Here is a 27,439-nt window from a genome sequence, read left to right as displayed (position 1 = left end):
AAGTCACAGGGAAGAAACGGAAGACTCCATGCTTCCTCCCAATTCACAGATTTAACATGCCTCAAAGGAATAATCTAGGTGTTTCTCACTGTTGTATTTGTTCTGTTTTTAAGGAAATCACTTTAGCTGTACTGGCTGCACCATCAACAGTAAATTACTGACTTTAGGTAAGACTGTACCTTAAGCATGTGGTATAGCAAAACAGCTGGGGACTGGCCTAGGACAGAATCTGGGCCCACACAAAAGACAAGCCACAGGTGAGATTTTTCCTAAGCAGGAGTTAATTCCTGAGTCCAGGATATCAGCCTGGCTTATACACTGACAATTATTTTACAGTTATACAAAAAATAGCTGTGGTGAATAGATTCACATTGATTTTACTGCCTCATCTCCTACAGGATTCATACTGTATTCAGTTGTCACCTATGAGTATGCTTGTCTAATTATTTGAAATTTCACACTGTCGGTATCATCACTTGTCCTACTCAGTTACTGGGTAAATGAATATTTATTAGCTGGTACCTAAAACAAAGAAGCCAACTTCTAAAAATATGAAAATGGATCACTCTCTCTCATCTTCACTCCTAATTAGACATTAGGACCAGCCAGTGCATTAGAAAGAAAAGGCGGAAGCATTCCAGGGTACCTATTAAAGGGCCAGTGGTCATTCCCCAGCTGTAACAGATGTTCCAAGGGGAGGTGACCTGATGTGGCTCGGTGTACCAGTGCCCCAAACAGCTGGACTTTAAGATTAGGTGGCCTGCCTAGTGGTATTTTACTACTAAAACTACATTTTCTGACACCCACAACATTCAAGTGAGGCCATCCTGACTATTATAACAGTACCGGCATTAAAAACAGGAACATCTCTCTTTGGAGTGACAAAAAAGCAAAACAGGCCATTCAGAAAGCCATGTAATCCTCACCTCCATGTCAAGATATTGGCAGAAGGCTCATTACCAGGAAAGTATGGTTTTTATTCCAGTCCCCCCAAAATGGACTGCAAATGGCAACTGAAAACAACAAATACATTTTTCACATCATTAAAAGGAGTTGGGTGCATCTTTGAAAACAACAGAAAGGCTCCACTTCCACTGACTACTCTTGCCAAATAGAAGCCAGCGGATAAAAGTACTACCCCAAGTGTTCTGACACTTGGATCTGGGCAACAAAACAAACATTAACATCTAACTTGACAAGGAGAACGGGATCTGGCAGCCTCTCTATTTTGGGTCTGGCTTTCCTTTGCTTGCTACAGAAAGCTACACTCTTTCTTCAGCCAAGTGCTCAGAGGTAGAGGAGCTGAAGTGAGTACAAGAGAGAATGGCGGGGACAGTGGCTGAGGAATCCAGCCTCCTGCCGAAGGGGTTGCGGGGCAACCTTGGAATATGCTCAGTCTTTAATGGGAGGTAGTGTACATTGACTCATCTGCCTTCATCAGACACCTTTTTCTCACGTACATACATGAAATCACATACACGGAGCTGGCCACTCACAACAATATTGCAACTTGCAGCAGCAGCACGCCTATCCTAACAGCTGCTTTCAGTTTCAATTTTATACTGTACCCCAGCTCTTCTCAGGTAGATGCAAGCCAAATCGGTTACTTTGAGGTCCCTCCTTTTGCCAGGCTTTTAAACATACATTTCACTTTAGCACCTAATCTTTATCTCTGAAGAATAGCTGCACTAAGTGGGTGCAATGTGTTATAACATCTTTATAAATAGAAAGTGCGAGAAATCATTTTCTTAGCCAAAGTACAAACAAAGCAACAAAAAGCTCTCATAGCTTACTGTGCCAACAATGAGATTTTTAGAATCAATGATACAACTAACAAAATGCTTCTAATGCTACCAAGGTCATAGTTGACGAGTAAATATTTATAAACATACATTTATGAAAAAGATATTAAGAAAATAGCCAAACTTCCCACAAGTTACTTGCATGAACTCTCTTTAGTATACCACTCTGTGTTCAATGCACATGCATATACAAGTGAATTATATTAGTGTTATTTTTATTGGGCCAGTTTTCCAAAAAGAAAACAGGCTCATTTTTTAAAACTTCAAGTTACATGATTTAAAATCATTTTTTGTAAAAATATTACAAATACCATAAAAATTCTAAAATCTCTGCTGTCTGGCTGACAGCCATTCTAGAGGTGATTTCAGTCACACTCAGCGCCCCGTTTCAGCATCGTGGCTTTCAGAGGAAACACATCTTAAGCTCTGTTCCCTGTGTTGTAATTCTGTTTTTGCAGTGGTTCTTAAAGAACCACTAGAGTTAGGATTCTGTTACCTTATGGGAAACTCAGTAGATCGCCTTCTCATGACATAAATATCTGCTTTAAGATGCAGCTACCAGCAGAAATCTAAACCCTTAAGGAATTTCTACTCACTTGGGTTGTTGTGATTGGCTTGAAATGGTCTAGACTTGTGATGCTGAAAAAAAAGAACAAATATTTTGTCAATCTACAAATTCCCTTTCTTCTCTGTTCTCTTTTGCAATTCAAAACCACAGTACTGAGTTTCATCTAACCATCAGATGATTTCAAATTTAAGAGTCACCGAGAGCCTAGAGAAGGGCCCGGAGAGCTAGAAAATCCAGACCGAGAGACACTGCCATAGATTACCATGAGTTTTCATTCCCTGGAAATCTTTTCAAAAGCTTTCTCTATCACAAAGAGCAGACTTTGAGTGGAAATGTGGATCCAAAAGAATATGTTAAGGCTCCTTTATTTTTCTTCATTAAAATCTGCCCCAATCTTTGCATGATAAAATCGAATTAATCTTGATGCCTAAATGCCTCCAAGTATGCCATCCCAGCCTATCCAAAGTCTTCTCTTTCCCTTCTCAACATTCTGTAGGGCCCTAAACTAACTCTTCAGCCCTGGGTATTCCTTTTACTCTTGTATTTGCAATTCCTGAGGTCTGACCTAAGAACAGAGATCCCTTTACTGTATGGTAATTGGGGTGACCAACTAGAACCCCTCACAGCTAACTTCAGGGATCCACTGCACAAGGAATGGATGGATAATCCCAAACCTTCTTCTCTTAGAAAGTGTATTGACTTGAGAATGATCATTTTGTTGCAGAATTTATTCTCCCCCTTTATTTCTTGTGATGGCAGTTAGAGTCTAATTATTATTAGCCAGCAGGAGTTAAAATAAAGCATCCTAAATCTAACAAAACTTCAATGATCTGTTATTTCAGATAAGAGAGGTTGGCAGCAACTGGTAACTTTAAAGGATTAACAAAATGTAAAATTGGGCAATAGATTTTCCTTATGAAAGGTAATAAAAGTGGGACGAACCTACTCATCTCCTAGCACAAAACTGAGCCAGAGCAGGTGGGTGGCAGTGATGATGGGATTAGGATACATAGGCAAAACTTCCGATTATTTCAAGAATATGGTCCTCTAGCCACTCAACAGAAACTCCTGTTGAAAGAGATTTAGTAGCCACATAAATTTCCCATGCCACAGGGGTTTTCACCTACTTGTAAACTTAAAATACAGCTGATACCTCAACTTCTGTAACAGTAAGCTCTTTACTCCCTCAGGAGTAGCTCTGTCTCGGCATGTACGGTTTCTGTGGCTTCACAAAACAAAGAACCGGGCAAAGGCTCACAAGTTGGAACAAGATAAAAAAAACGGACATTTTGCTGTAAGATAAACGAAACTCAGGGGCAGGTAGATAATGAAATCTGTTGCAGGTATGTGTCTCATTCTCCTTCTAGCTCCTTTACTGGCCAATGCCAGACATAATAAATGGTGTCTATGGAACAATGGACCTAAATGAATGAACAGAGAAGAGTCAACACCAGTAAAAAAAAACTGAATGCTGCCTATAACAGATTAAGGACGGGCCCCAATCCTTGATAAAACTTCCATCAAGTGGGAAGGTATTTCCTGTCCCCATGAATCTGGGCTGACCAGTGACTTCTTTGACCAATACTGTATGGTGGTGACCCTGGCCTTTAACAGGATGCCACCTCCTACCCAGCCTCTTGGAGGCCTGAGCTGCCATTCTGAGAGCTTGTTTGGAGGTTCTAGCAGGGGAGCGCAGCTACTCGTATACCCTTGACCGAAGACCGGTCCTCTCCTCTGGGGGGAAGGTCGTCCTCTTCGACCGAGCGCGCAGCTTCGGGAGGGACGAACACGGATCGGTGAGGGAGGAGGGGGACACCCGCCTAGCCAGCCAGATCAGCCGAATCAACCCTGGCGATCAATGGGGTGACAGATGTCGCAGCCAGATCGCCCTCACATCCTGAGCTGCCATTCTGAATAAGTCTGACTACCCTGATGGAGAGACCACATAGAGTTGCTGAGACACCAGCGAGGGAGAGGAGGCTTGCTGAACCATCCTGCGAAGGTGGAGGCATGTGGGTGAGGTTGTCTTGGACACTCCAGGCCAGTCCAACCATTTACTGAATACTATCAAGTGACCTGACTCGTCACCACAGGGAGCAAGAGAATTGCCTAGATGAGCATGTCCTGAATTTCTGATCCACAACATCATGAGAGATCTACAATAGTAGTTGTTTTAAGTCACTGAAGGTTCGGGTAGTCTGTTACACAGCAACAGATATCTGGAATGCTAGCTTTCATTTTCTGCCTTGGTAGTAACTCATTCACACATTCACCACTAGACCTACTAAATGGGTGACTCTTGAAATCAGTGGGCAATATCCCTAGAAAATGTTCACCATTCAACATCTGCTCAGAGATCAACTGCATTATCTTTTGAAGAGATCTTCCAATCACATATTCTTGAATTAACAGTTCACTATAAGCAGTACTGTTACTGGCTATTGCATATTCCAGTTCATCCCAACCTTTATCATTAAACAGTCAACATGATAGAGTGAAGATAGTTTGGACTCTGGGATCAGATTGGTAAATACTGGCTGTGCAATTTATCCATGGTGTGACCTTGGGCTCATCAGTTTCCTCATCTATACAGTGTGGTATGATTATACCTATTAAAGGCAATATAGTCTTTTAAGAGTATCAACTCTCGTATGAGACCATCAGGGTCAATCTCTGCCTCGGTTTCTTCCTCTCTAAAGTGAAAATAATAACAGTATCTACCCTAATAGGATTGTCACAGGATTAGAAGAGTTAATCAATTAGCACAGAACTGTGCCTGGCACGTATTAAGCGTTCAAAAAAGTCAACTACTTTTAGTTCTTCTACTATTACTTTATAGGGTCATTTTCTTCATAGGGTTAGTTAATTCTGTCCCCTTCTTTTGGATCTTTTATCTATGCAGTAAAAAGTGCAGGTTTTAAAAAACATACATTCAGACTCCAACCAAGTGGGTTTAGGACTCTCAAGTACTATAGGAAGCCACATCTAAACTACGTCTAAGGTCAATTTTGTTATACAAATTCCAAGCACATCGTCTGGTACCAAAAAGTACTTAATATTTACTTAATGGCACAGATTTGCCTGTATGCTACTTACTACTTAAGATGGTGATTTCACAGAATAGAGAAAACATTTCCCTATAAGATACTTTGATTTTTGGTATTATGGATTAATTCAGATTCTAAGATTCACAGTAATTAGTACTATTAAATTGTGCCATTGCCATATGAGATGCTGCATATATATCTCTTTTAAATGGATAGTGAATTCTAGTCACTTCAATAGGACTAACTGAGTAGACATGAAAGAAGCAAGCATTAGAAAAGTATTTTCTTTTTTTAACATAACTGCTCTGCCTTTATAATTTAGCTTTGTTGTTTAAAGCTCCCACTATTTGAGCTGGTGGGCCATTCTTAACTGTGTTATGATGGAAGATACTTGTTAAATAAATAATGGGAAAGATGTATGGTAAGGAATTTATTTATATATGTACCCTCTGTGAAAAATGTGTATTTCAAGTAATAATTGCCTTCTAAGTCATCGTTGTTCCTCACAATTGAGGGAAAAGATAGTCTGCTTACAAAACAAAACTGGACAATCTGTACAGATATTTTCTAAGTTTGATATCATTGTTCCCATCAATAATTATACCCTTTGGAACGTAACTAAGTCATGTGTTTCAAAGTATTCAAAATATCCAACTTTGGCTTGTTCTGAGCAAGAAAACCCACTTACTGCAAAACAAAAAGACTGGCCCTAGGAAAAGCACCACTTAAGAATAAGAAGATTGAAATCAGAGAATGAGACTAGAAAACAGAGAAGGCAAAACATAAAACTGATAATTACCAAAGAAGTCATAATGCTTGGCAAACTCCACTGTTTCTCATATTAAACAGATTTACATTTAAATGACATCTACTACAGACCAAAAGTAGGGATGGATGCAGATGATTCACTGAGCTCATATATCCGAATCCAATTTCCTTCACAAGTCCAAAATCCCAGATTAATCAGAGTCTCAAATAGTCAGAAGAGCAACAGTCCAAAATGCCAAGAACCCACTATTACTATAAGTGTTTTAAGACAAGGCAGAACAATGTAAGCAAATATTATCAATGAAGATTACTTATTACTAAGAGGGTGTATTATATAGAACTTACTAATCTCCAAGTTAGAGAAAGGCAACTCTAAGAATAAAATGTCTGGTGAAGAAGTGCCCTTCAGGTGGCTGGGTCACTCTTCCAAACTTTGCATGTGTTATGGAGCTACACTCACAAGGTGAGAGGCAAACTCACTGGATTGCACTACAACCCTTTATTCAGACAAGCACATCTAATGCAGAGGACCATGTATTGTTTTCAAATGGGGAACAACTATATTTTCCTTTTGCAAGGAATTCTATTTTTTTTTAATTTTCCATTTTTTTTCACATCTAGCATAAATAAGCTATTTGAACAGTAAGAATGAACACTCACTAAACAAATATATAATGGCCCAATATATATTCAGAAGAATTACAGTCGGTAATAGAAATTGGAAGATAGGTCTAAGAAGAATTAGCAATCTTCAGATGTTTCATTATGTTTTAAAAGATTCATTAAAAAGGGAAAAGGAAGATTTGGCTTTTCAGTACTCCACATGGAACAGAGTAAGTTTACTTGAGGAAATTAGAATGAAGATTTATAATACAGGAAAAGTTAGAGGTTTCTAATCTAGAAAAACAGTACTTTGAATAACAATCAAACCACTTATTCCTAACAGAAATACAATTTTAATAGTAGTGGGAATAAATTCACCCTTGCTATCATTATGCAAGGCAGTTCAAGTTATCTCAGAGGAATGGCAAAACTTACTTATAAAAACAATTTTTTACCGTATTTTATGTAAACATGGTAATCGTTTAACCTTACATTATGCATGGGGATTGTTTTTAAAAATTACTTGGTTATATCTATAACAACCATCCTAAACTTTAATCTACCTGCACCCTTAAGGCAAGGTCAAATCCTAAGGACTATTCTAAATGTTCTTAAAGCAATGGGAACCATTAAGGAGCACAAGGAGGGTTGTGAGAAAAGGAACTAGGAAAAGATGGCAAACTCTTTTGGGAAACATGCATATATAGCAATATGAATTAAAAGCCTATTAGACTTAAGAATTTGTAAAAGCAAAATGGCAGGACTGACAAATTTGGGGGGTGATGCGTTCAAATTTAATTTGGAGCTGGTACACTTCTGTCAGGTTCCAGACAGTAAATACTGCATTTTCAGGCTTTGCAGGCCATCGGGTCTCAACTTTGAATTGTAGTAGAAAGTAGCCATAAACAACACCTAAATGAAGCGGCGTGGCCCTAGTCCACCATCACTTTTGACCAGGGGGCTGCAGTTTGTTGAGCACAGACCTAATTCATAGTCCTCGGGACATACTGTACAAAGGGACAGCCTCTGAAATTTAGGAATTAACCTGACTTAATTGCTTGTTGTCCCTTCTAAATCGCAGGAACCAAAATACTTCAATATTTTCACTCTTTCCCATGAGGCAGGAGTAAAGAGCCCCGCTTTCAAAGACGGAGTTCAGTAAAGACTTATCTGTTGTTCCTTAAGCAAATAAGTACACAGATAAGGAGAAGGACATGTGAGGAAGAGATAAAAACCCTGTCTGTTGTATCTGAGAGAAAAAAACTTTCAGGATTCAAACTCCTTCCTGACATTCAAATGCCTTTCCACTATGATTCAGAAGACTTTTGTCTTTAATTTAATTTCCTTTCCATTAGCCATTTGCTTTCATTTCTTTAAATTAGATCTTCTAGTCAAACAAAAGGTAGTTTTTACCAGTTAAAGGAAACAAAATCAGTGTCAAGTAATAGCTAACACTTTTTAAAAGTTATTTCTTGATAAAACACTATTCAGTTATTAAGGATGAAGTTCTCTATTTCTCTCTTTGGTCAGACCACTTTCCAGCCAAGGCCAAATTTCAACTATGAAGTTCAGAGGAAAATGGTTTAAGTTTATATGTTAAACCATCTTTGGAAAACCCCATTTCACAGATGTAGAGGGAACTGGAAACATAAAACAAAACAAAACACAACCACAAAAACAAACAAACACAAAACCCCACAAAAAACAAAACCACCAAAAAACAAAATAGCAAGAAAACTTCCCTTAATTGCCATCTCCCTTCGTTCTAGATCTTTATCCTTTAGTAAGTTATTTTACATATTCAAAATTAGATTTAACCCTCTGGTACAATGAAATGGCTCTGGGGTGGTTTGCAAGTTACATAAAATAAAACTCAACTCAGTTCAGAGGTAAATATGGTTCTGAGTAAAGAGAGAACAGGTCATTAGAAAGAGCCTTTCTGCCTCAGTACAGTGTTACTGCGCACGCCAATGCTGCATTTTATACTGGTATCAGAGTTCAGAGAGAATGAAAGGTACCCCTTAGAATGAAAGAAGATGAATATATTGCTATCTCTCTTCGTTTGCTGAGAATATTGGGTAGCTCCTTTGCTAAGAAGAGCCATTCAATGAATAAAAACAGGCCCAGTGTTTGCTATTTCTCGGCATTAAAGTACTTGATGATTTAGCTCTCATTGCTAATGCAGTTCCCTTCACAAGGTGAAGATTTGGTAATAATGTTCAGCATTAGCTAAAGTCATTTAGTACACCGTTAAGAGAGGTATCCTCTGTGCACACAACAATATAGCGACTCATTAATGTAGATAGAACACTACTAACTCCTATGCTCCTACATGAAGTTAGCTAAGAACTAGGGCAATGTCACAGTGAACCTGGAGAAGAATATGGATAAGTATTCAGAATAACAATATCACTCCTAGCTAAAATTGCTTTCGGAAATTTGAATTTTCCCGAACCTCCTGGCTCTAGTCTAGACCAGTGAAAAGGAGAGAACCAGCAAAGACAATTGTGCTGATGGGGTCCTAGACGACCTGGAGGCACTATTCACAGTATTAACACAGCAAAAGCTATTAGAAATGGGTGAAAAGGTGGGAAGCCACCAAGCACTCATAGCATTTCCATGTCTATTAGACAGTCTCTGCTGCATTCAAAGTGTTTGCTGCCAACCCCGGATAGAGTACTGACAAATGCTGCAAAGTTTCTCTTTACAGAAATTACTGCACTTCACCTTTACAATTTGGTAATAGTTTAAAAAGCTCTATTTTCTCACTTAAAAGCTAAGGAAACTAGCAAAGCAATAACTTTCCAGCATATTACTGCTCAAACATAGGATGGACTTAATATTTTTTTGGTAGGCTTAAAAGCTCCAGCTAAAGCAGCATATTCTGTACTTTTTACCTATTTAGTTATGGCAAGATCTGTCCATTGAAAGCCTTGATTACCAGCTGAAATGTTTCCCTATAGATTTTAGTCTCATTTCAATTCTACTTTCTGTAGGCCACAGAGCCTAGCTGGTCCCTAAGATGGCCCTCAGCAAGAGTTTTTACCCTATCATGGTGTCCTGGTCAATGTCTTATAAAGATAAAACACAGCTCCAACACAACATTTAAGGGTAGGCTCTTAACATATGGTAGCATTATTATATTCCTATTAAAAGACACATTTCTGTTTTTCTAAAGATAAAATACCGTTCTCTAGTGATACAGTGCAGCTGTATGTATATGTACAATTCTTAGATTGCTTAAGAATTACCCTTTGCATTTAACATCCTATCATCAAAGAAATGCCACCTTTTCTGTCCCCCTTTCCACATATCACAAAGCATTCTCAGGAAGGGAGCGCACTACTAACACAAATGGCTCACCAGTGCAGGCATGACCAGGCCCTCTTCCAAATCCCTTTAACAATCATCTATGCCTCTGCACCAAGACAATTTCTTAAACCACTATGTATTTAAATACTAATCTTAACATTTTAATAATCATTAAGAGAAGCTAGAGATTTTTTGCTTTTCTATTTGCACTGTAACCTGTAAGCATCTACTTGCCTGCATCCCTTAAAAATCCGCCCTCATTCTCTGCATACAAAATTGGGCATCTAAAGCTCTACACGCTTGGTAAATTTCTCCTGACTCTCAGTGCTGGATTAAGAATCTCAGAATTACCAAAAAGGTCTCTTGAAGTTTTAAAAAATCTTAGGAATGATTAAGTAATCAAACCTGATCAAAACTGATGCCTTGATCAATTTATTGCAACATGATTGTGCCTGATGTTTTCTGGTAAATGCCCTGTACTATATTAAAAAGCAAAGCTCTTGGAGTCACCAGCAATTTGCTGATGGTTGGTTTATGAAGTACTAGGATGGCAGACATGAGACATGGATTTAGTGAGGTTCTTCTATTGGATTGAAAATATAAACCATTACTTATGTAAAAGGAAATGGAATTGTGGCTGCAATAAGAACCATAGTGTTGAATTTCTTCAATCAGAATGCTGCAGAAAAAAATGTGTTTAAAACTTCATAGAAAAGTTATCAAATAGGGAGACCTGTGGATTTAAAAATACAATCCAGGCTCATTTCACTGGAAAGGGACATTTCTGATGTATACTATTGCTGTTATGTGAAACTAGGAGCCGAAGAAAGTGGAGGAAACTTTGGTAGTCAGCCTAACACATTAATTCATCTGGACTAGAGCCATTTCCTAATATCCAAAGATATACAAGCACTGTGGTTTACAAATACCAAGCAGTAAGTTGCAGTAGGCTCTGTACTATTCCACATTTGCAAACCCAAAACTTCCCTCTGCTCCCCTCACCTCAACCCAGCACTCCAGCCCCCAAGCTTAGTGGTACCTATTGCAAACACTGCTGTCATTTCACTTCCAGCTGCCTAAAGTGCTTCAGCGGATGCTGCCTCCAGCATGGCTGTTACCGGAAACATGACAACGCAGCAGATGCCTAGTCAGGGCAAAGATAAGTCTAACCTTTCAAAACAATAAGAAGCACCAGGATTCTTTTTTTTTTTTCCTTGAAATTTGAAGCTGCACATTCTGGCAGAAAGGAAGAACAGAAATTCCTCATATGGTTGGCTGGTTCCGATGACCAAGGCTCCTGCTGTGTTTTTTAGATATGGGTGAGTGACAGCCACCAGGATGACATGGACCAAAGGACAATGTTCAAATGTGACTGGTAGATAAATGAGCATCTATCACTGTTTTGTTAAAAAAATTTTTTTCTTATAAAGTTAACAAACCAAGGCTGTTGATCCCTGAATTAGAAAGTTGATTTGCTTGATATTTTCCAAAGTGTGAGGTGGGAAGGAGGGCGGGGGTAGAAAGCCTCTAGTGCTTCTGTGTATGTTGCTGATCCTCTAGTTTGGCAACATCTTGGGAGCATCTTCTGATCTGGTGCTGTGGCATTTTGTGAATCGAAGTACCAGCCCATGGCCCTGATGCTGGCTGCTTACGGCCCAAAGGGGAAGAGGGTCTGCCCCCTCCCCCTCGATGTTTCAGTCTGGCCCAGTGGTGGACACAGAGCCCTGGGCAATTTCCCCAGGAGCAACTGTCTCTTCTTGTGAAGGTGACTCTTCCTCGACTTGTCCTCGAGATGTGACAGTTGTTTCAGGGGAGATGCTATGCGGCCCCTCCAGGGGGATACAGCCAGGGTGGTTTTTGCGAAAGTGCTGATTCAAGATGGCCTGGAAGGGGAAACTTTTTCCACAAACATGGCAGTGAAAGGGCTTGTTGCCCGTGTGCTTGCGGATGTGATACTCCAGCTGATCTTTGCGGGTGTACTTCTTGCCACACATGCGACAGACGAACGGTGTGATCCCCATGTGCAGGCGCATGTGCCGGTCCAGGCTCCCCTTCTGGTTGAAAGATTTGGCACAGTAGATGCAGGTGAGACGGGGGTTGTACCGGAACCACCGCTCAGATACTTCTTGCTCTCGAAGATACTCCACATAGCCACTTACTCCCATCATGGCTGATTCTTCTACCTGTGCCAGGTGAGGAAAATAAGCACAAAAGAACATACACTGTGAACAGACATAGTAAAATAAATCAAATCTACTTTTACCTCTGTTACTAAGCTTTATGCTTATTTTAGAGATCCAAACAGGAAATTACTACCCACAAGTAAAGATGTTAACATAACAATTAAAAAAAAAAAATGAGGACACTGTATTCCATTACCGTAACAGAACAAGAAAGTCAAGTTACTTTCTGACTGACAAACTGCACGCTTTTTATGAAACCCCCAGTAAATGTTCTATTGTACAGCAATAGAAGAATCTGGGCCCACTCATACCATCCTCTTGAATTCTAATTTACAATTTTATCTAGATAATCAGGTAGGTACTTAGACAATGCTGGCCCAAGAGAACTTTCTCTGATGATGGAAATGTTTGTTTATCTGCATCATCTAAACTCTCACACATGTCAAGGCATATATTAACTCATCTGTTAATATCATCTCCAAACAATATTATTTATTTTCTATTTCTTTATAACCTGCACCTTCTGCTTTAGTCAGGTAAACATCCTTGTGGAATTCAATTGTTATCCCTATTACATCTACATATGCAGTAAGTTACCTCTTTCTAACCACTTCATTAAATACTGCACTTAAATTCTCCACTTTCTTTAAGTGGTTATTGATTCCAGTAACTGCCTTTTAAGCACTCTATTCCCACCACACTGTTAATGAGGTCTATATAGTCTCATCTATATCTGTTTTGTGTATGTGTTAGTCTGCCTTATGTCCCCATTAAGTTATAATAAGGTCTGCCTCATATTTATTTGCATCCTAGTTACCTTCACATAGTCATCACATTCTATTTGAAAGGTGAGAGAAAAAAGGCCCTAATAATAAGAGTAAACTTTTCCTCCAAGCACCTAACATTTTCTCTAACACCTTATGAAATCTAAAAAAAATTCTTGTAATAGTTAAAATTCCTTTTCTGGTACCGAAAAACTGGCATGGTAACATGCAAGTAAATGTAATTTGTAACAATGTCTTGCTGCTGTTGCTATCATACATACACAATAAATGTCCAATGTTTAAGTAAAAATTAAACAAGATACAATCAGTATAATGCAGAAGCTAAAAAAATTAGCTATGCAATCTTAGTCCACCAGTGTTTTCTTTTAAAGGACAAAAGTGTTTACAATGTATTAAATTCTACTTGGTGAGTTCTACTGTCCTTTTAAAAATAAATCTTCAATGATAGAGACCTGTGAGGAAAAACAAACAAACAATAATATCAACCAACTAGTTATGCTACTTGCTAAGGAGAGTTGCAAAGAAAATAGAAGATATAATTCCTATCTTCTCTAAAACATTTTAGTCTAACAAAAGATTCAGGAAGAAAATAAATGAAAAGATATAAGCATATAAAAATGCAAAAGAAGCTGTTTACAAATATTTTCTATTACATAAAGTAGTAATTATGTAGTGTTATGCCCACCACACATGTGCAGAATCAGGCTCTCCATCTCAGGTCCTACATTTCCTGCATGTACTTTTCAGGGGTTACTTTTTTATTTCTATTCTCAGGACTAAAGACTGGTTTAGAAAAAGAGTTCCGCAATTTCATCTTTTCTATTGCCCAAACTCTGCTGATACCAAAAATGCATTTCCTGTATGCTTGCAAACAGGAATAAAGAAAAAAGCAATCAAGGAGAGTATTTCTTAAACAGGGCCCCTGTCCCCTCTCCTACACCTTTCCTGTCGGATTCACACACAGTGGCAATTTCTTCAGCCATCACAACTACATACCTGGGAGCTGGGCTGCTTAGGCTCGTCCATTCTCCCAGGAGACTCACTTCGGGCTCTGTGTCTCTCCGTCAAGGGGACAACACTGCCGGAGGGGCTAAATCTGTCGGAAGAGGAGAAAGGGGACTAACAGAAGAGCAGTGTCCAGGAACTTAAAAAATGGTGATGTTTACCCCCTTTATCCCATGGCTGAGAAAAGGGGAACAAACTGAGCAACAGATGACTAAGAAATACTTTCAGGGAGTCAATAACAGGACCTGATTTGAAATAAGACAAGAAAGGTTTGCCGTAGTAAATTTAAGAAATACAGAATTACATACGAGCTAGACCAGTGGTTGGCAAATTGCGGCTCGCGAGCCACATGCGGCTCTTTGGCCCCTTGAGTGTGGCTCTTCCACAAAATACCACGTGCGGGTGCACACGTACAGTGCAATTGAAACTTCGTGGCCCATGCGCAGAAGTCGGTTTTCGGCCTGGGCGAGTCTATTTTGAAGAAGTGGCGTTAGAACACTCAAGGGGCCAAAGAGCCACATGTGGCTCGCGAGCTGCGGTTTGCCGACCACTGAGCTAGACCATATGACCTGGGGAAGCTAAGGCTAAATATAAGTTCTATGCTTGTGTAAGTATTGGGAACCATAAAAGAATAAATTAAAACTAGGTCTATAATTTTTTCTTCTATGTAACAATTAGGTTTTTGGTTGTTCCTTCCTTTAGGCCCCAACATTAACTTGTATATTTCAGACTGTTGATATAGTAGATCATGGAGAGTCACAGTCTTTGCATTAAGCTATTACTTCTGATACAGTACTAACATGGGGGGGGGGGCAATAAGTATTGTGCTCAAGAATATTTTAACTATTAAGAACACAAGAAGGAAAATAGTCAAATAAAGACTACCTGAAGTGGATACAGTATATACTTTCGAAATTTGTAACACATATGTCTCTCAAGACCACGTATCAACCATTTTAAATTTTCATTGTTCATGCAGTCAATTTTAATTTATTTTAAAAGGGGAAAAAGAACATATATGATCAATTCAAGTTGATAATACTTCTTTCTTTTTTTTTTAAAAAAAAGGTTTTTTTATTGATTTTAGAGAGAGGGAGGAAGAGAGAGAGGGAGAGAGAAAGATCGATGAGAGAGAACCATCTATGGGTGCCTCCTATACGCCCTCTACAGGGGATCAAGCCCACAACCCAAGCATATGCTCTGACAAGGAACTGAACTTGCAACCTCTCAGTGCAAGGGAAGATGCCCAACCAATAGAATAGAGCCACACCAGCCAGGACAATACTTCCTTCAATTGAAACTTTCTTTCAACTTATTTAAATTAAAACTATTGCTATTTCCACCAAAAAGAAATGCTCTAATTACCACTAGAAAGAGAAATGGGAGCCATGGGACCTAGTAGCACTGGTGAAAAAACAGACTCTCGGGCCTGTGATAGCAGTCACCAATGAAAGACAAAAGGAAGACATCAAATGACAAGTGAAAAAAGGAATAAAAACCATGTCCAAAGCTTTTCTTTGGAATAACTGTATTGTGATTACATGAATTTAGAAAGAACAATTACTGCTGGTACCATACCCCTTCTAACTTGATAGGTAGGAAGCAAAGAAAAGTAAACAGCACTACAAAGGCAAGTAAAACTCCCCAGAGACCACCTACCTGGGTGATAGCACAAGGAAGAAGGGCAAACCTGCCAGGTTCCCAGCTGATGACCAGCCCTCTACCTGGAATTCCGAGAAAGCCTTGCTAATTACTGATGAGAGCGTGGCTGCAGATGCTATTCTGATTAATGGAAGTTGTCTAATTTTACCATAGTTCTTGCAACACTGAATTCTTCAGGACTAGGAACTTCCTGCTTTATTTTTATTTTTTTTAAATGTTTTTATTGATGTTTAGAGAGAGAGGAAGGGAGAGGGAGAGAAACATCAATGAAAGAGAAACATCAATTGGCTGCCTCCTGCACACCACCTACTGGGTATGGAGCCTGCAAGCCGGGCATGTGCCCTGACCGGAATCGAACCAGTGGCCTTCGGTGCATGGGATGACGCTCAACCAACTGAGCCACACTGGCCAGGGCAAGGAGCTTCCTGCTTTACAAAAATAAAAATGCAAGTCTTTTGGCACACCTCCAGTTTCCCCAACATACTTATTTTGGCTAAGAGCATCAAGGAAGGAAGATGCTCTCTGTACCACACAGGGGGCCCGCTTGAGTTATGTCTGTACAACAGCTGTTAGATAGGTGAACGAAACAAAACAAAACTTACCTGTCAATCTCACTGCTTGTTGGCCGAGTCACCTTGACTCCTGAAGATCCTAAAGTGTAATTTTCCTGTGCTACGGAACCATGGCCCGTGGTGTCTATCACCATGGCTGTGACTTCCTCGGCGCTGCTCCCGTCTTCTCCGGAAGGCTGATTCTCAGGCCCCAGCCACTCCTCTAGATTTTCCGTTTTGATGTGTACTGCTCCAAGAACCCTCACTTCATCATCACTCCGGGCCCCTCGGTCTGCTACTCCTGTCTCTACGTACCACTGTCCTGCTCGGTTGATCCGAAGAATAGGCTCCCGGCTCTCTACATCAGAACTCTGTTCGATGATCTGAGGGCTGGTGGACTCCTCAGGAGGACTGAGCTCTCTGATGTCCAGCACAGCACTAACCTGACCTCGCCGGCTTCCCTTTGGGGCATTCTGTCGTGGGCTAAGGGAGCGGTTTAGAGTTGGTGTAACCCTGTGAGACTCCGGAGGTCTCTCTGGATGCTTTGTTCTCGTTTGACTTAATTCTGCTTCGACCTCAGCCACATTAATTTTGAAATGGATGCCTTCTAGGATCTGTGTGCATTTGTCTATAATATGCTGCATTTGCAGAAAACTGGCAGCTGTCAGGTAGCTGATGATATCTGCCAGCTGCAGGCATATCCGCCCCGTGTAACAGAAAGAAAGGAGCTGTTCAAAAACTGTGGGGTTCTTGATGACCGAAATGGAGACAGTACTCATCTCGTTCAAGGACATGTGGTCCCGGAAATAGGGAGAGCTGGCGGCCAGTACCACTTTGTGAGCCCGAAAAGCTTGTCCTTGCACGTTGACCACGATATCACAGAGACGGCCCTGCATGCGCAGCTGGTTTAGATGGCTCAGGACAGAGTTGCTGAAGTCAGGGATCTCCAGTTGTATGTTACCACCCTTCTCCATGGTGGGGCCTGAGGGTGTAGGCAGGCATTCAACCCTGCTGAAAGACAAAACCGGATTCTCATGAACAATTACAATTGTACCCCCCTCATGCTTTCCAGTTCAAACGTATTTAAAAACATCATTTGGCAAAATTTCAAAATCTTCCAGTAAAGAGACACCTGCCTTATGTTTAGATATGGAATAGAAAAACCAACAGGCTTCTTCAGTTTAGGTTTCACAGCATGACACCATTAAACCCAAAAAGTGAGAGTTAGCCCTTAGCAGGTTTGGCTCAGTGGATAGAGCATTGGCCTGTGGACTGAAGGGTCCCGGGTTTGATTCTGGTCAAGGGCACGTGCCAGGATTGTGGGATTGATCCCCACCCAATAAGGGGCGTGCAGGAGTCAGTCGACCCATGATTCTCTCTCATCATTGATGTTTCTATCTCCCACTCCCTCTCCCTCTCTGAAATCAATACAAATATATTAAAAACACACACACACACAAAGTGTTAGATTTCTAAAAATTCAAGCTATGCCCATACTTTCCTTACTAATAAGCTATACAACATCAAAATAGAGTTCAACAGAACAGAAAGCAGTTGAAATCATAAGGTATTTGCACTGAATACAAAATCCTATGACTTTTCCTTGGAGGAAATACGTTTTTGAATAAATGTGATTATGCACAGACAGGTTGATTAGATATGCCTCTTCTTAATATTTTACTACTTGTGTGAGTTTATTTTACAAAGTCACTACTATCCTACAAGAATGCAAGCCATTATTTTTAAGGGTGAGTCAGAGCCCCCACAAAAAGGGTTGAGGTTTAGGACTCGAGGCAAACTCTAGGTTAGGAAAGGTGGCACAGGACTCAACTGTGATAAGGAGACTTGAAGTTTACTCTCAGAATTAGGAAAAGGTAGGTACACCTGCCCCCATCTCAATAATCTAATTTCAAAGTTGGGAATTTCAGGGTGGGGATGGTACTTTGATTCTGACATTTAGTTCCCCAAAGCTGGTAAAAAATAGAGCATTTACCAAGTATGGCCAATAATTTTACATTAAAAGATTTTAAAAACACTAAGCCTATAATTGCATCCAACAGCTTTTCCTGGTTGAGAGTAGTTTATATAAACCCCACTAGGAAGACACTAACTTGAGCCCAATGTGTTTCCACTTATCTGTAAAATTATGACATTACATAGTTACCTAAGACCTGAAACTTCAGGAATTTATCTGACAAGCTCACAGGACTGCCCGGCATTCACAACACACTGATCAGTAAATAGGGACGTGTATACACTGTTTTCAAGAATCAACTTTAGCCAATCTGACCTTTTTCCAAAGCGTTTTTGTTTGTTTGACAACTTTTAATCCAATAAGAGCCTCTGTCGATGCCATCCTGAATTCAGATGTGTTTATTTTGGAGCCTACACCAGCGCCTTTTTGTTTGCTCTTTCCGGCAATGCCCCAGTGAGGAGGAGGCCCCTGGAGTAAGGTCTTTCACTACCGTCGGCACCGGAGGAGTGAGAGCTGTAAGAGGGAGAATCGGGAACGCCGCGGGGTTGGCCACTCCGGTACTTGAGTGGCTTCCGTCGGGGTTAGAAGCGTGGGGAGCGGGGAACTGACTGAGCCGCGAAATGTCACCGAGGAGCGGGGGAGGAGAGGGGAGCAGGGCGCGCGGCCTGGGAGCGGGCAATCAGGTGCGGGGTAAAGACCGGGAAGGGGGCGGCGCCCTGGGACCCGGTCCAGGCGGTAGGTGTAGGCGGGCGGAGAGCTGCTCAGAGGTGGGTGTGTGCGTCTGGGTGTGGCCGGTGGGGGAGGGGGCCGCCCATCCCGGGGTCCTGAGGGAGGGACTGGGCGAGGGGGCGGGTCCGGCAGCCCTGCCCGGCCCGGGGCCAAGGGGGTGGCAGGTCTCCGGTGCCTTAGGGTGGGAGTGGAGGGAAGTGGCTGAGCGCCCCAGGAGCAGGCAGGCAGAGGAGATCGGGCGGGGCGGCCCCAGGGCAGGGCAGCGGGACGGGCGTGCGGGCCCCGGCCCAGTCCAGGAGCAGCACCTACCTCCGGGGGTGGAAATGGGCAGGAATGGGCCGGAACACCGTCCCGGAAGTGAAAACCCCCGCCCCCTCCCCTGGAGCGGGCGACGTGCCGGAAGGAAATCACTCACCCTTACACGGTCCCCTTTCCCCCTCCCCCAGCGCTTTCCGTCCCCGCGCCCCCTCCCCGCTCCCGTCTTCCTCCTCAGTCGGTTTGGAGGGTGGGAGCTCTGCGTCACACTGGCCGTGGTGACCCCGCCCACAAGCCGAGGGGGTGGGGCCAAAGGCGGGCATAGAGGCCCGGACGAAGGTGTGGCTGGAGGAGGAGACTAAGGCAGGAGTGGGGGAGGAGCTAAGGCCGACGCAGGCGGGAAAACTGCGTCATGACGTCATGGAGAGAAATCCTTATATACCGGCGCCTGGACGCCATCTCGGTCTTTCGAGGATGGAAGTCAGCAGCTGGTACGTGTTTGTGTTTTCGCGGGTGCTCAGTGGGTTCTTGGCTCAAGGCCTCAGGTCGTGGCAACTAAAGTCGCCCTAAGCGCGCTGACTTTTATGGGCTAGTGGCAAGCCTTTGCAGGAACCACAAGATGAGGATTGTAGAGGATTGCGCGTTGGGGGCGGGCTCGACATAAACTCAACACTCGGTTGTAGGGCTCAACTGCGGAAATAACCTCGGCTCGCGTGCCCTGCCTCTGATGAAGCTTATGTTGGTAGGGACATCTGAGACTGTTGATGAATGCCAACAGCTCTGATGGCGGCGCATGCCGAGTCACCGAGTGGGTCTTTGTTAACGACCTCGGCCGGAGCCACTTCCTCCAGGGAGGCGGGTTATCGGGGAAGTCCACGTGGTTCTCTGGCTGCATACCGCATTGCACCATTATTGCCGTCAGTGGTTCTTAAACCGGGCTGTACAATCCTCTCTTGATAATGCGTTTAGTGCACCCATCCTAGTATGAAATTACGGGTGATGTAAACCACTTGCATAGGCGACATAAACCGGCATAAGTAATTTAGAACAAAATGAACTAAAGTTAATATTTTCCCTAGGAATGATGCCAGGTACGAGTGCAATGTGGCATCTGATGGACTGGTAAGAATCGGGTAAATGCGGTGGGAAGGATGAAATTTGCTTAGATGTGGTTTTTTTTTTGTTAAGCCTGTGATGGTTTAAGAGTAGTGGACAGAAGGAATTTCTGAAAAATCCTATTCTGAGGCTTCAGTATTCATGACATTAACGTTTAACGTGGCTGTGTAGTATGCTTCATTGGGTATTCTTTGTTTTCTAGTTCTGTGCCAAAGGAATGAGAACTGCTGCTGGGGTAAGTGAACCGAGAGGTTTTTTTTCAGGCAGGGAAGTTAGGTTAGAAAAGTACACGCACTGTGCCACAATGATGACATTTTATTTGCTACTCTCGACTGTGAGAATGACGAGAAGTATTACCACCATTATCCAAACTGAGGCACAGAAAATGGTGATTTAGAGAAAAGAAAGATTGCACCTAAGTTGACCTGAAACTCTTCCCTTCTCAGGTCTTAAAGTGCAAGCATCACACTCTTGCCATGGGCAGACAGGTGAGAAACCTTTTTTATATGTCGTTCTTATTTACCCAGGACTTTACAATGACTTTCCTAAGGGATCACACATTGCCACATCGGTGCTGATCCTCAGGGTCTTACTCCTTCCCTTTTCAAACGTGAACGTCTGCACTAATATTTAATGTTGGGGGACACCCAAAGAAACGGATACTGTGATGTTTGCATAGTTCAGCAGATTGAATTCTGAAGAGATGTACCACTTGTCTGATGTGTCTGGTATGAAATGTTTGCTGGTAATAGCATAAGCAAAGTGCCACTACTAATTTGGCTTTTCCCTTTGTGTAGGCACTAAAAAGGACTAACTGGAAGTTGAAATGGTAAGTAAAACCATAGTTAAAAATTTCATATCGGTAACTGGACAAATATGACAATGCCACCAGTGGCTTTTTAGGGTTTCCTTCTAATGCACAGGAAGCACTCACCAGGAAGTGCTTGAAAGGTATGCTGAGTGCATGAAATACCCGGTCCTTGTCCTGTCACCATTCCTAAGATTCTGATGTGTAAAAGCCTGTATGATGATAAGCAAATACTGACTGAACGTGAAGGTCTTAATTATTAGCTCTATCTGATTTCAGGCATTTTTTAGATTGGTAAGGAGAAAATTCATCTACGGCTATTGGAAAACCACTTTATTTTTTTTCTTAGGTGGACTTGAGTCTCTTGACATGTCTGGACTGGCTTGAATTACTTCTTGTAAGTATTAATTGTTAGAAACATTCTAATGGACTCAACAGAATGTTGATAAAATACACTGCATAACTACTAAGCTCCTAATGCTTATGTTCTGTGTTTGATTTAGTTGAGTGCATGTTGTGCATGCTTTGAACGGGGTTTTTGTAATGATGTTGATCAAATGTCTGACCTGAAATTAGCATGTAGACAAAATCTTAACACTGAAGAACCCTGTGGCATGTAACAATAAGCACATAATTTAATGACATTTAACGTTAATAAAAAATGTTCTGTTTCCCTTCTAGCTGTTGGATACACATTTTTATCCATGGATGGCATGCTTGGGGTAAGACATGAGAACAGATTTTGGCTTCTGGTACATACAGATTTATATTGCTAAAATGTGCTTGTCTTAGTGATTGTTGACTTGGTGACTGTCAGTGTTTTCTGGTGGGCAAAGCCATTGATTTGGGGAATATAGTCTAAATAAATACTTACTTTTTCAGATGCAGGTTTTGGAGACACTTAAAATAAAGGTAATGCATTTTATTAATCTCGAATAGATATTAAGCAAGGTGCTGTTAGTGATGATTTAAAAAAAAACAGATGGGAATCTCTCTGAAAAAGAATGAGGATTTTTTTTTTTATAACTGAAACAGTACCTGGAACATTTTAGAAAATTTTCTATTACTGCCTGTCACTAAATTTGAAAATACTTCCGCAGGTGTGAAGAGTTGGGTTGGCTACAAGTCTTGGAGCAGAGTTGTAAGCAGAGGTATGGTAGTTTTGATTTTGGTTTCTTTCTATGCTAAGTGGTTTAAAGCCGATACAATGATGATAACATAGTTCAGCAGACTAACAGTGATGAGCAATGTTGTCTTTCGCTCCTATCTGATGTATCTGGCTGCAACAATCATAACCTCAAAAAGGAGAATTGGCCATGTTCCCACAAAACATTCAGGGGTTTGGGTAACTAATGTGTTACACCAAACGTTCTATGTGGTAATGGAGGATTAATAACACATTTGGAGAAATGCAGGTTAATAACACTGTGTGAACAAATTTTCATTGCATATAAATCTGTAGATTACACCTGAATTATTTAGCTGTTTTTATATTTTAATTCATTAAATTGAATTTTGCACTTAGATTCACAGCAAAACTGAAGTACAGTTCCCATTTACCTTGTAATTGCACACCTCATAGTCAACATCCAGCCACCAGAGTGAGCCTTTTGTTAAACTTAGGGACTTACAGGGACACATCAGTGTCCATAGTTTACATTAGAGTTCACTCGTGGTGGAACGTTCACCATTGTGCTATACAGAAGATGCTCACTGCTCTAAATGTTATTTTCCCAAAAGTTAAAAATGTTAGTAGGGTATATTTCTAATGAATGTCCTCTTTTTTTCCCCCCAATCTTCAAACAGGCACACCTGTAACCCTGGAGATTTCCAGGTAATATGTGATATTTGTTATATATGATAAGTTAGAATGTAACCAGTGATGTAGTGATTCTGCCAAATGAAATAGGATGATATCAATCATAAAACCGTTCCATTTTTATTCTGAGGTTACGTTCCTGACAAGCATCACACAAGTTCTTTTTACCAGGATTAATGTGTGTTCTTTGCTTTCAGGCATTTATGGCAGCGGTCATGGCAGCTGGCTGACCTTTGATAGGTAAGTCTTGTAAATATCAGTGCTGTGGTTTTATTCCAGAATACATGATGATCTCAACCCAACTTGAACTCTCTCACTGATTACTTGATGATGAAAGAAGATCTGATATTCTGTATACTGTACTTCAAATACCATTAAAATTGAAGTATGCAGGTTGACTAAAAGTGGCTATTTTATTGCAGGCAGCTGGATGGATACTCATGGGATAGAAGATCAACTTTGAATTTTAATAAATTTTTATAAACCATCTGATCAAGTCTGCTTATTTCATCTTAATGGTATGAAGAAAGGAAAATAGGACATTTTTGTGAGTAAGACCCCATGGCAGTAGACTGCCAATTGACCTTGTCATGTATATTTCATAGGTTCATAGGCTGTCTTAACCTTTCAAAGTGTAGTTGATGCTGAGAAACTAGAGACCTCCATTGGCTGTAAACACCTTGGTCTCTGACCAAAATTGGTGAGTCCCCTAGTGACTGGCTGCCTAAGGGATGAATCCCCCAAAAGGAGAGAGCCTAGGAAGAACAAGGAGCATGTTGAATATTTTTGAGGTTGGTACTGTGATTACAGCAATGTCCTTTATCTTTGGAAGATCAATTAAGGAGTGCTGATTTTGCAAATAAAATGTTGGAGGCATACATTAGGTCAAGTGAAAATATTAGTTATCCAATGGGTTGCCAGTGAATTTCTCTAAGAAACCATTAACTAGCTTCTTACAGCTTTGAAAATCTTAGTCAATACCTGCCAATCAAATTTCAGCTCACTTTCTAATTTAGCACTAATAGAGCTGTGATTTCACATTTTCTCCAAATAGGAGCTGCTTGTTTTGAGTTCTAACACTTTCCAGGACATGAAATTATTTCAAGTTGTTAGCTCTAGCTCCATTTAGACCCCTACTTTGAAGTTACTTTAGACTTTTAATGCTGGTTCTGCAGGACAGTTCAAGTATCCATATTCATTTTGGTTCCTGGTCCCTACTCAAGTGTCCTCCCACAGGCCCTGAGACATCCTGAAACTGTACCATCCACACCAGCACTATCTTAAATTAATGCACTTGCGCATGTTTTCACCTAATAGCATGTAACTCCATGAGTTTGGTCTGTTGTATTGCAGTGTTTCCCAAGCTTTTATCAGTAGGTGGTTATATTGAAGAGGGATCAGATGAAGTCTGAGAATTTTTAGTGACTTCAGTCCCAAAAGGCTGAAGATAAAACACCCTGATCTTGAAATGGGGAAACAAGTTAAGCTAAAGCAAAATCGAGCACGAAAGTCCTGCATTTCGGTCAACTGGTTGGGGGAAGATTGCCCACAGAATGGGTAATTGAAAGCAGTGAATTTGAAGTATATGAACTACAAGCATTAATCCTGTCTTTAATGTTAATAAACTTTGGTGATGAAATGATTTTTTTGAACGATTACTATGTGCTGTTTTGAAGATTGCCCAGAGAGTGGTTAATGAAGCAGTGAATCTCAAGTATATGAGAAAAATAACTTTTGAACTAACTTTCGAACAATTACTATATGCTGTTTTCATCCTTTTGATGGCAGCAAATTTAGGAATTGCCTTCATTTTACAGATAGAGAATCTAAGAGGCCACAAGGGTAACAGTCAATATACAGCAACATATTTGTAGTGAACAGAAGGCACAGGAGGATCTGGTGTGGGAAAAGGCCAAAAGGCTGCAGTCTTTTTTTTTTTTTTTTTAATTTTTTACAGAGAGGAAGAGAGGGATAGAGAGTTAGAAACATCGATCAGCTGCCTCTTGCACTCCCCCCACTGGGGATGTGCCCGCAACCAAAGCACATGCCCTTGACCGGAATCGAACCTGGGACCCTTCAGTCCGCAGGCCGACGCTCTATCCACTGAGCCAAACCAGTTTTGGCAAAGGCTGCAGTCTTGGTTTGAAAGTCCCAGTGGTCTACTTGAAAAGAAGGGAAAACTGGTTTGACAGAAAGTTGGGGAGACAAACCCTGTATCCAAAAGTGGGAATAGATTGGTTTAAAAATGTGAACTTGGGTGAAGACCAGTGGGAAGTTGGATCAGCATGTGTCCACAAATTCCAGAAACCTGAAATTCTGTAACCTGTCATGTGCATGGGAAGGTGTGGGAGGTGCTGTTACAGCACTGGTAACAAGTTTGAATCCCCGGTTCCCAGATTTATACTTCAATATCATTGATTTGGGCCCCTGAAAAATTATGCCTATTTACCAATGGACATTTTGTAATTTGAGGAAAACACATTGACCCCAACCCCATCGCAGCCAACCATGGGGAATTTGAATGTTTCACTGCATGCCCTGCCAAAAGCAAAAGGTTCTCATGCTGTTAAATGCAGTCTGAAAGGTTGGGTTCCATAATTCAAAACTAATGGTTCTTAAAAATTTATCACAGCTTTTAAGGTAAATCTTAATAAAGGAATCCTCACCTCAAGCTCAACATCTCAGGGCTTACACGATAAATGTTATATTCCAGACAAAAAGCTAGAGGAAGTGTTGGTGTACTGTACTTGTACAGATGAGAAAGCTGAGACTGGACTCTGGTTTACCCCAAACATTGAAAGGTCAAGGTTAAGAAGCTAGCATAGCAACAAGCCAGCATTTGAGGGGTCTGCTTTAAGGGGCCTTCCCTATCGGAAAGGCAGGTCTTTATCTGTACTGTCTCAGCTGACTGAATCATCACCCCTACTAAAACCTCTAGGACAGTGGTTCCCAACAGTTTTTTTGTCCATGCCCCACCTAAGCGTCTCTTAAAATCCTGATGTGCCCCCTCCCCGCCCCCATATAAAAGGCCATGAATTTGGTCTAAATGAGCTTCCAAAGAACATGGCATCCGTGAAAAAAAAATTTTTGAAATAGAGGAAGAAATCACTAAAATCGTTGAAAAAATAATACAAAGTGATAAAAAAAAATAGCCAAGTTTCAAAATGTAAGAACTGAAATGCATAAGTATGTCATGATATATATTTACATAATACATGAGGCCCCTGACAGTAAGAAATGCAAAAAGCCTGACTGGTCTGGCTCAGTGGATAGAGCATCAGCCTGCGGACTGAGGGGTCCTGGGTTCGATTCTGGTCAAGGGCATGTACCTTGGTTGCGGGCACATCCCCAGTGGAGGATGTGCAGGAGGCAGCTAATCGATGTTTCTAACTCTCCCTCTCCCTTCCTCTCTGTAAAAAAATCAATAAAATACATTTTTAAAAAGATGCAAAAAATTCACAGTTAACTCATTCTCAAATTGCCCTCCTTAAATCAAATTTGCCCCTCTGTGGGTCATGTGTCCAGGCCTCACGTTGGCAACAGCTGCTCTAGGAACAACCATGATTTACTCATTTTCAAGCCCCCTCAGCTCAGCCCAGTGGTTAATTGAATAACTCATTTAATAATTTGACCCAACAGGTTTACTGAATACCTACTATAACCAAGTATTGTTTTAGGTGCTGGGAATAGATACTGCAGAGACAGTGTGAAAAAATCTGCCCTCTTGGAGCTTATTACATTCTAGTGTGGCAAACTAAAATGTGATTAATGCAGCAGGGAAAGGGGGCAGAGAGTGCTGGTGGGGAACGGGCTCATTCTCTTGAATATGGTTGTCCGGAAATCTTCACTGAGGAGCACTTAAGCAGGTCGGATTAGGGAGTGAACAGAGCAAATATCTGGAGGAGAGTTGCTAGGGTCAGCTAGGGCAAAGGCCTGCTGCACTGGGCTCATCCTGGGAATAGGAAAAGCCAGGATGCCAGTGAGTGGAGGAGAGCGATCACAGGGTGTGGTCAGGTAGTAAGAGGCTCTGCAGGGCTTTGGTGCGCATATAAAGACTGGCTTTTCTCTGAGATAGAAACTGCTGAAGGCAGTTTGAGCACGAGTGCTGCTAAGGTCATCGGACCTTCCCCAACAGCTGCTTACCTTGTTTTTAAAATTTGTAACATAGGATAAATCTAAATTGCCTACGAGGTTGGGGATTGGATTTGAAATAAACTTGGCTTCCAATTTACAATTAGTTTGGTTTGCAAAGTCCTGGTTGTGTCATTTTCAATTATATTAATATTTCCTTAAATTTTGAGAAAATGTTTAAAATGTCACTTCAATGATTAAGATATAAAATAGTGACATTTCTTTGAATTTCAGATAAGCATTTTTTTTTCTTCTGAGGCAGAATTAAAGAAAAGCTGAGTGATGCCCCAGTGACAAGGTCTCTGAGATGCCAACACAGG

The 27,439-nt window shown here is 41.1% G+C and overlaps 1 protein-coding gene, 1 long non-coding RNA gene and 10 other non-coding genes across 15 annotated transcripts; 11 read left to right on the top strand and 1 right to left on the bottom strand.

Annotated features, from left to right (window-relative positions):
• Positions 1-1,962: 1,962 nt before the first annotated feature.
• ZBTB37 (zinc finger and BTB domain containing 37) lies at positions 1,963-19,708 on the bottom strand. Of its 4 annotated transcripts, XR_003619211.2 has the most exons (6): positions 19,300-19,399; positions 18,577-18,774; positions 16,338-17,294; positions 14,065-14,164; positions 11,271-12,283; positions 1,963-2,441 (listed from the first exon to the last, which is right to left on the bottom strand). XR_003619211.2 is itself a non-coding variant. In XM_054711573.1 (5 exons), the coding sequence occupies exons 3-5, from the start codon at positions 17,258-17,260 to the stop codon at positions 11,795-11,797; spliced, it is 1,512 nt and encodes a 503-aa protein (XP_054567548.1). In that variant the 5' UTR covers positions 17,261-17,294; positions 18,577-18,774; positions 19,688-19,708; the 3' UTR covers positions 10,852-11,794. The 4 variants fall into 4 exon arrangements, 3 of the variants coding, with proteins under 3 accessions (XP_054567548.1, XP_028007843.1, XP_008144089.1); XM_054711573.1 differs by lacking the exons at positions 1,963-2,441; positions 19,300-19,399 and adding an exon at positions 19,688-19,708 and having other exon boundaries at positions 10,852-12,283; XM_028152042.2 differs by lacking the exon at positions 1,963-2,441 and having other exon boundaries at positions 10,852-12,283; positions 16,338-17,297.
• LOC114233078 (uncharacterized) lies at positions 19,675-23,480 on the top strand. The gene is made up of 12 exons (XR_008555097.1): positions 19,675-19,736; positions 20,325-20,367; positions 20,564-20,596; positions 20,808-20,849; positions 21,159-21,190; positions 21,519-21,566; positions 21,851-21,891; positions 22,052-22,081; positions 22,270-22,320; positions 22,976-23,003; positions 23,186-23,228; positions 23,411-23,480. It is a non-coding gene; the product is annotated as an uncharacterized LOC114233078 (long non-coding RNA).
• Positions 19,959-20,038, top strand: LOC114233157 (small nucleolar RNA SNORD74). The gene has a single exon (XR_003619299.1). It is a non-coding gene; the product is annotated as a small nucleolar RNA SNORD74 (small nucleolar RNA).
• Positions 20,432-20,493, top strand: LOC114233169 (small nucleolar RNA SNORD75). Its single transcript, XR_003619309.1, has one exon. It is a non-coding gene; the product is annotated as a small nucleolar RNA SNORD75 (small nucleolar RNA).
• On the top strand, positions 20,659-20,740 carry LOC114233151 (small nucleolar RNA SNORD24). Its single transcript, XR_003619293.1, has one exon. It is a non-coding gene; the product is annotated as a small nucleolar RNA SNORD24 (small nucleolar RNA).
• On the top strand, positions 21,021-21,088 carry LOC114233167 (small nucleolar RNA SNORD77). Its single transcript, XR_003619307.1, has one exon. It is a non-coding gene; the product is annotated as a small nucleolar RNA SNORD77 (small nucleolar RNA).
• On the top strand, positions 21,381-21,444 carry LOC114233158 (small nucleolar RNA SNORD44). Its single transcript, XR_003619300.1, has one exon. It is a non-coding gene; the product is annotated as a small nucleolar RNA SNORD44 (small nucleolar RNA).
• On the top strand, positions 21,708-21,774 carry LOC114233168 (small nucleolar RNA SNORD78). The gene has a single exon (XR_003619308.2). It is a non-coding gene; the product is annotated as a small nucleolar RNA SNORD78 (small nucleolar RNA).
• LOC114233153 (small nucleolar RNA SNORD79) lies at positions 22,122-22,206 on the top strand. Its single transcript, XR_003619295.2, has one exon. It is a non-coding gene; the product is annotated as a small nucleolar RNA SNORD79 (small nucleolar RNA).
• Positions 22,369-22,448, top strand: LOC114233162 (small nucleolar RNA snR60/Z15/Z230/Z193/J17). The gene has a single exon (XR_003619303.2). It is a non-coding gene; the product is annotated as a small nucleolar RNA snR60/Z15/Z230/Z193/J17 (small nucleolar RNA).
• Positions 23,044-23,121, top strand: LOC114233156 (small nucleolar RNA SNORD47). Its single transcript, XR_003619298.1, has one exon. It is a non-coding gene; the product is annotated as a small nucleolar RNA SNORD47 (small nucleolar RNA).
• On the top strand, positions 23,265-23,341 carry LOC114233152 (small nucleolar RNA SNORD81). Its single transcript, XR_003619294.1, has one exon. It is a non-coding gene; the product is annotated as a small nucleolar RNA SNORD81 (small nucleolar RNA).
• Positions 23,481-27,439: the final 3,959 nt, after the last annotated feature.

The sequence above is a fragment of the Eptesicus fuscus genome, chromosome 22, assembly GCF_027574615.1.
Source record: "Eptesicus fuscus isolate TK198812 chromosome 22, DD_ASM_mEF_20220401, whole genome shotgun sequence".
NCBI lineage: Eukaryota > Metazoa > Chordata > Mammalia > Chiroptera > Vespertilionidae > Eptesicus > Eptesicus fuscus.
This window is presented reverse-complemented; position numbering and strand designations above follow the sequence as displayed.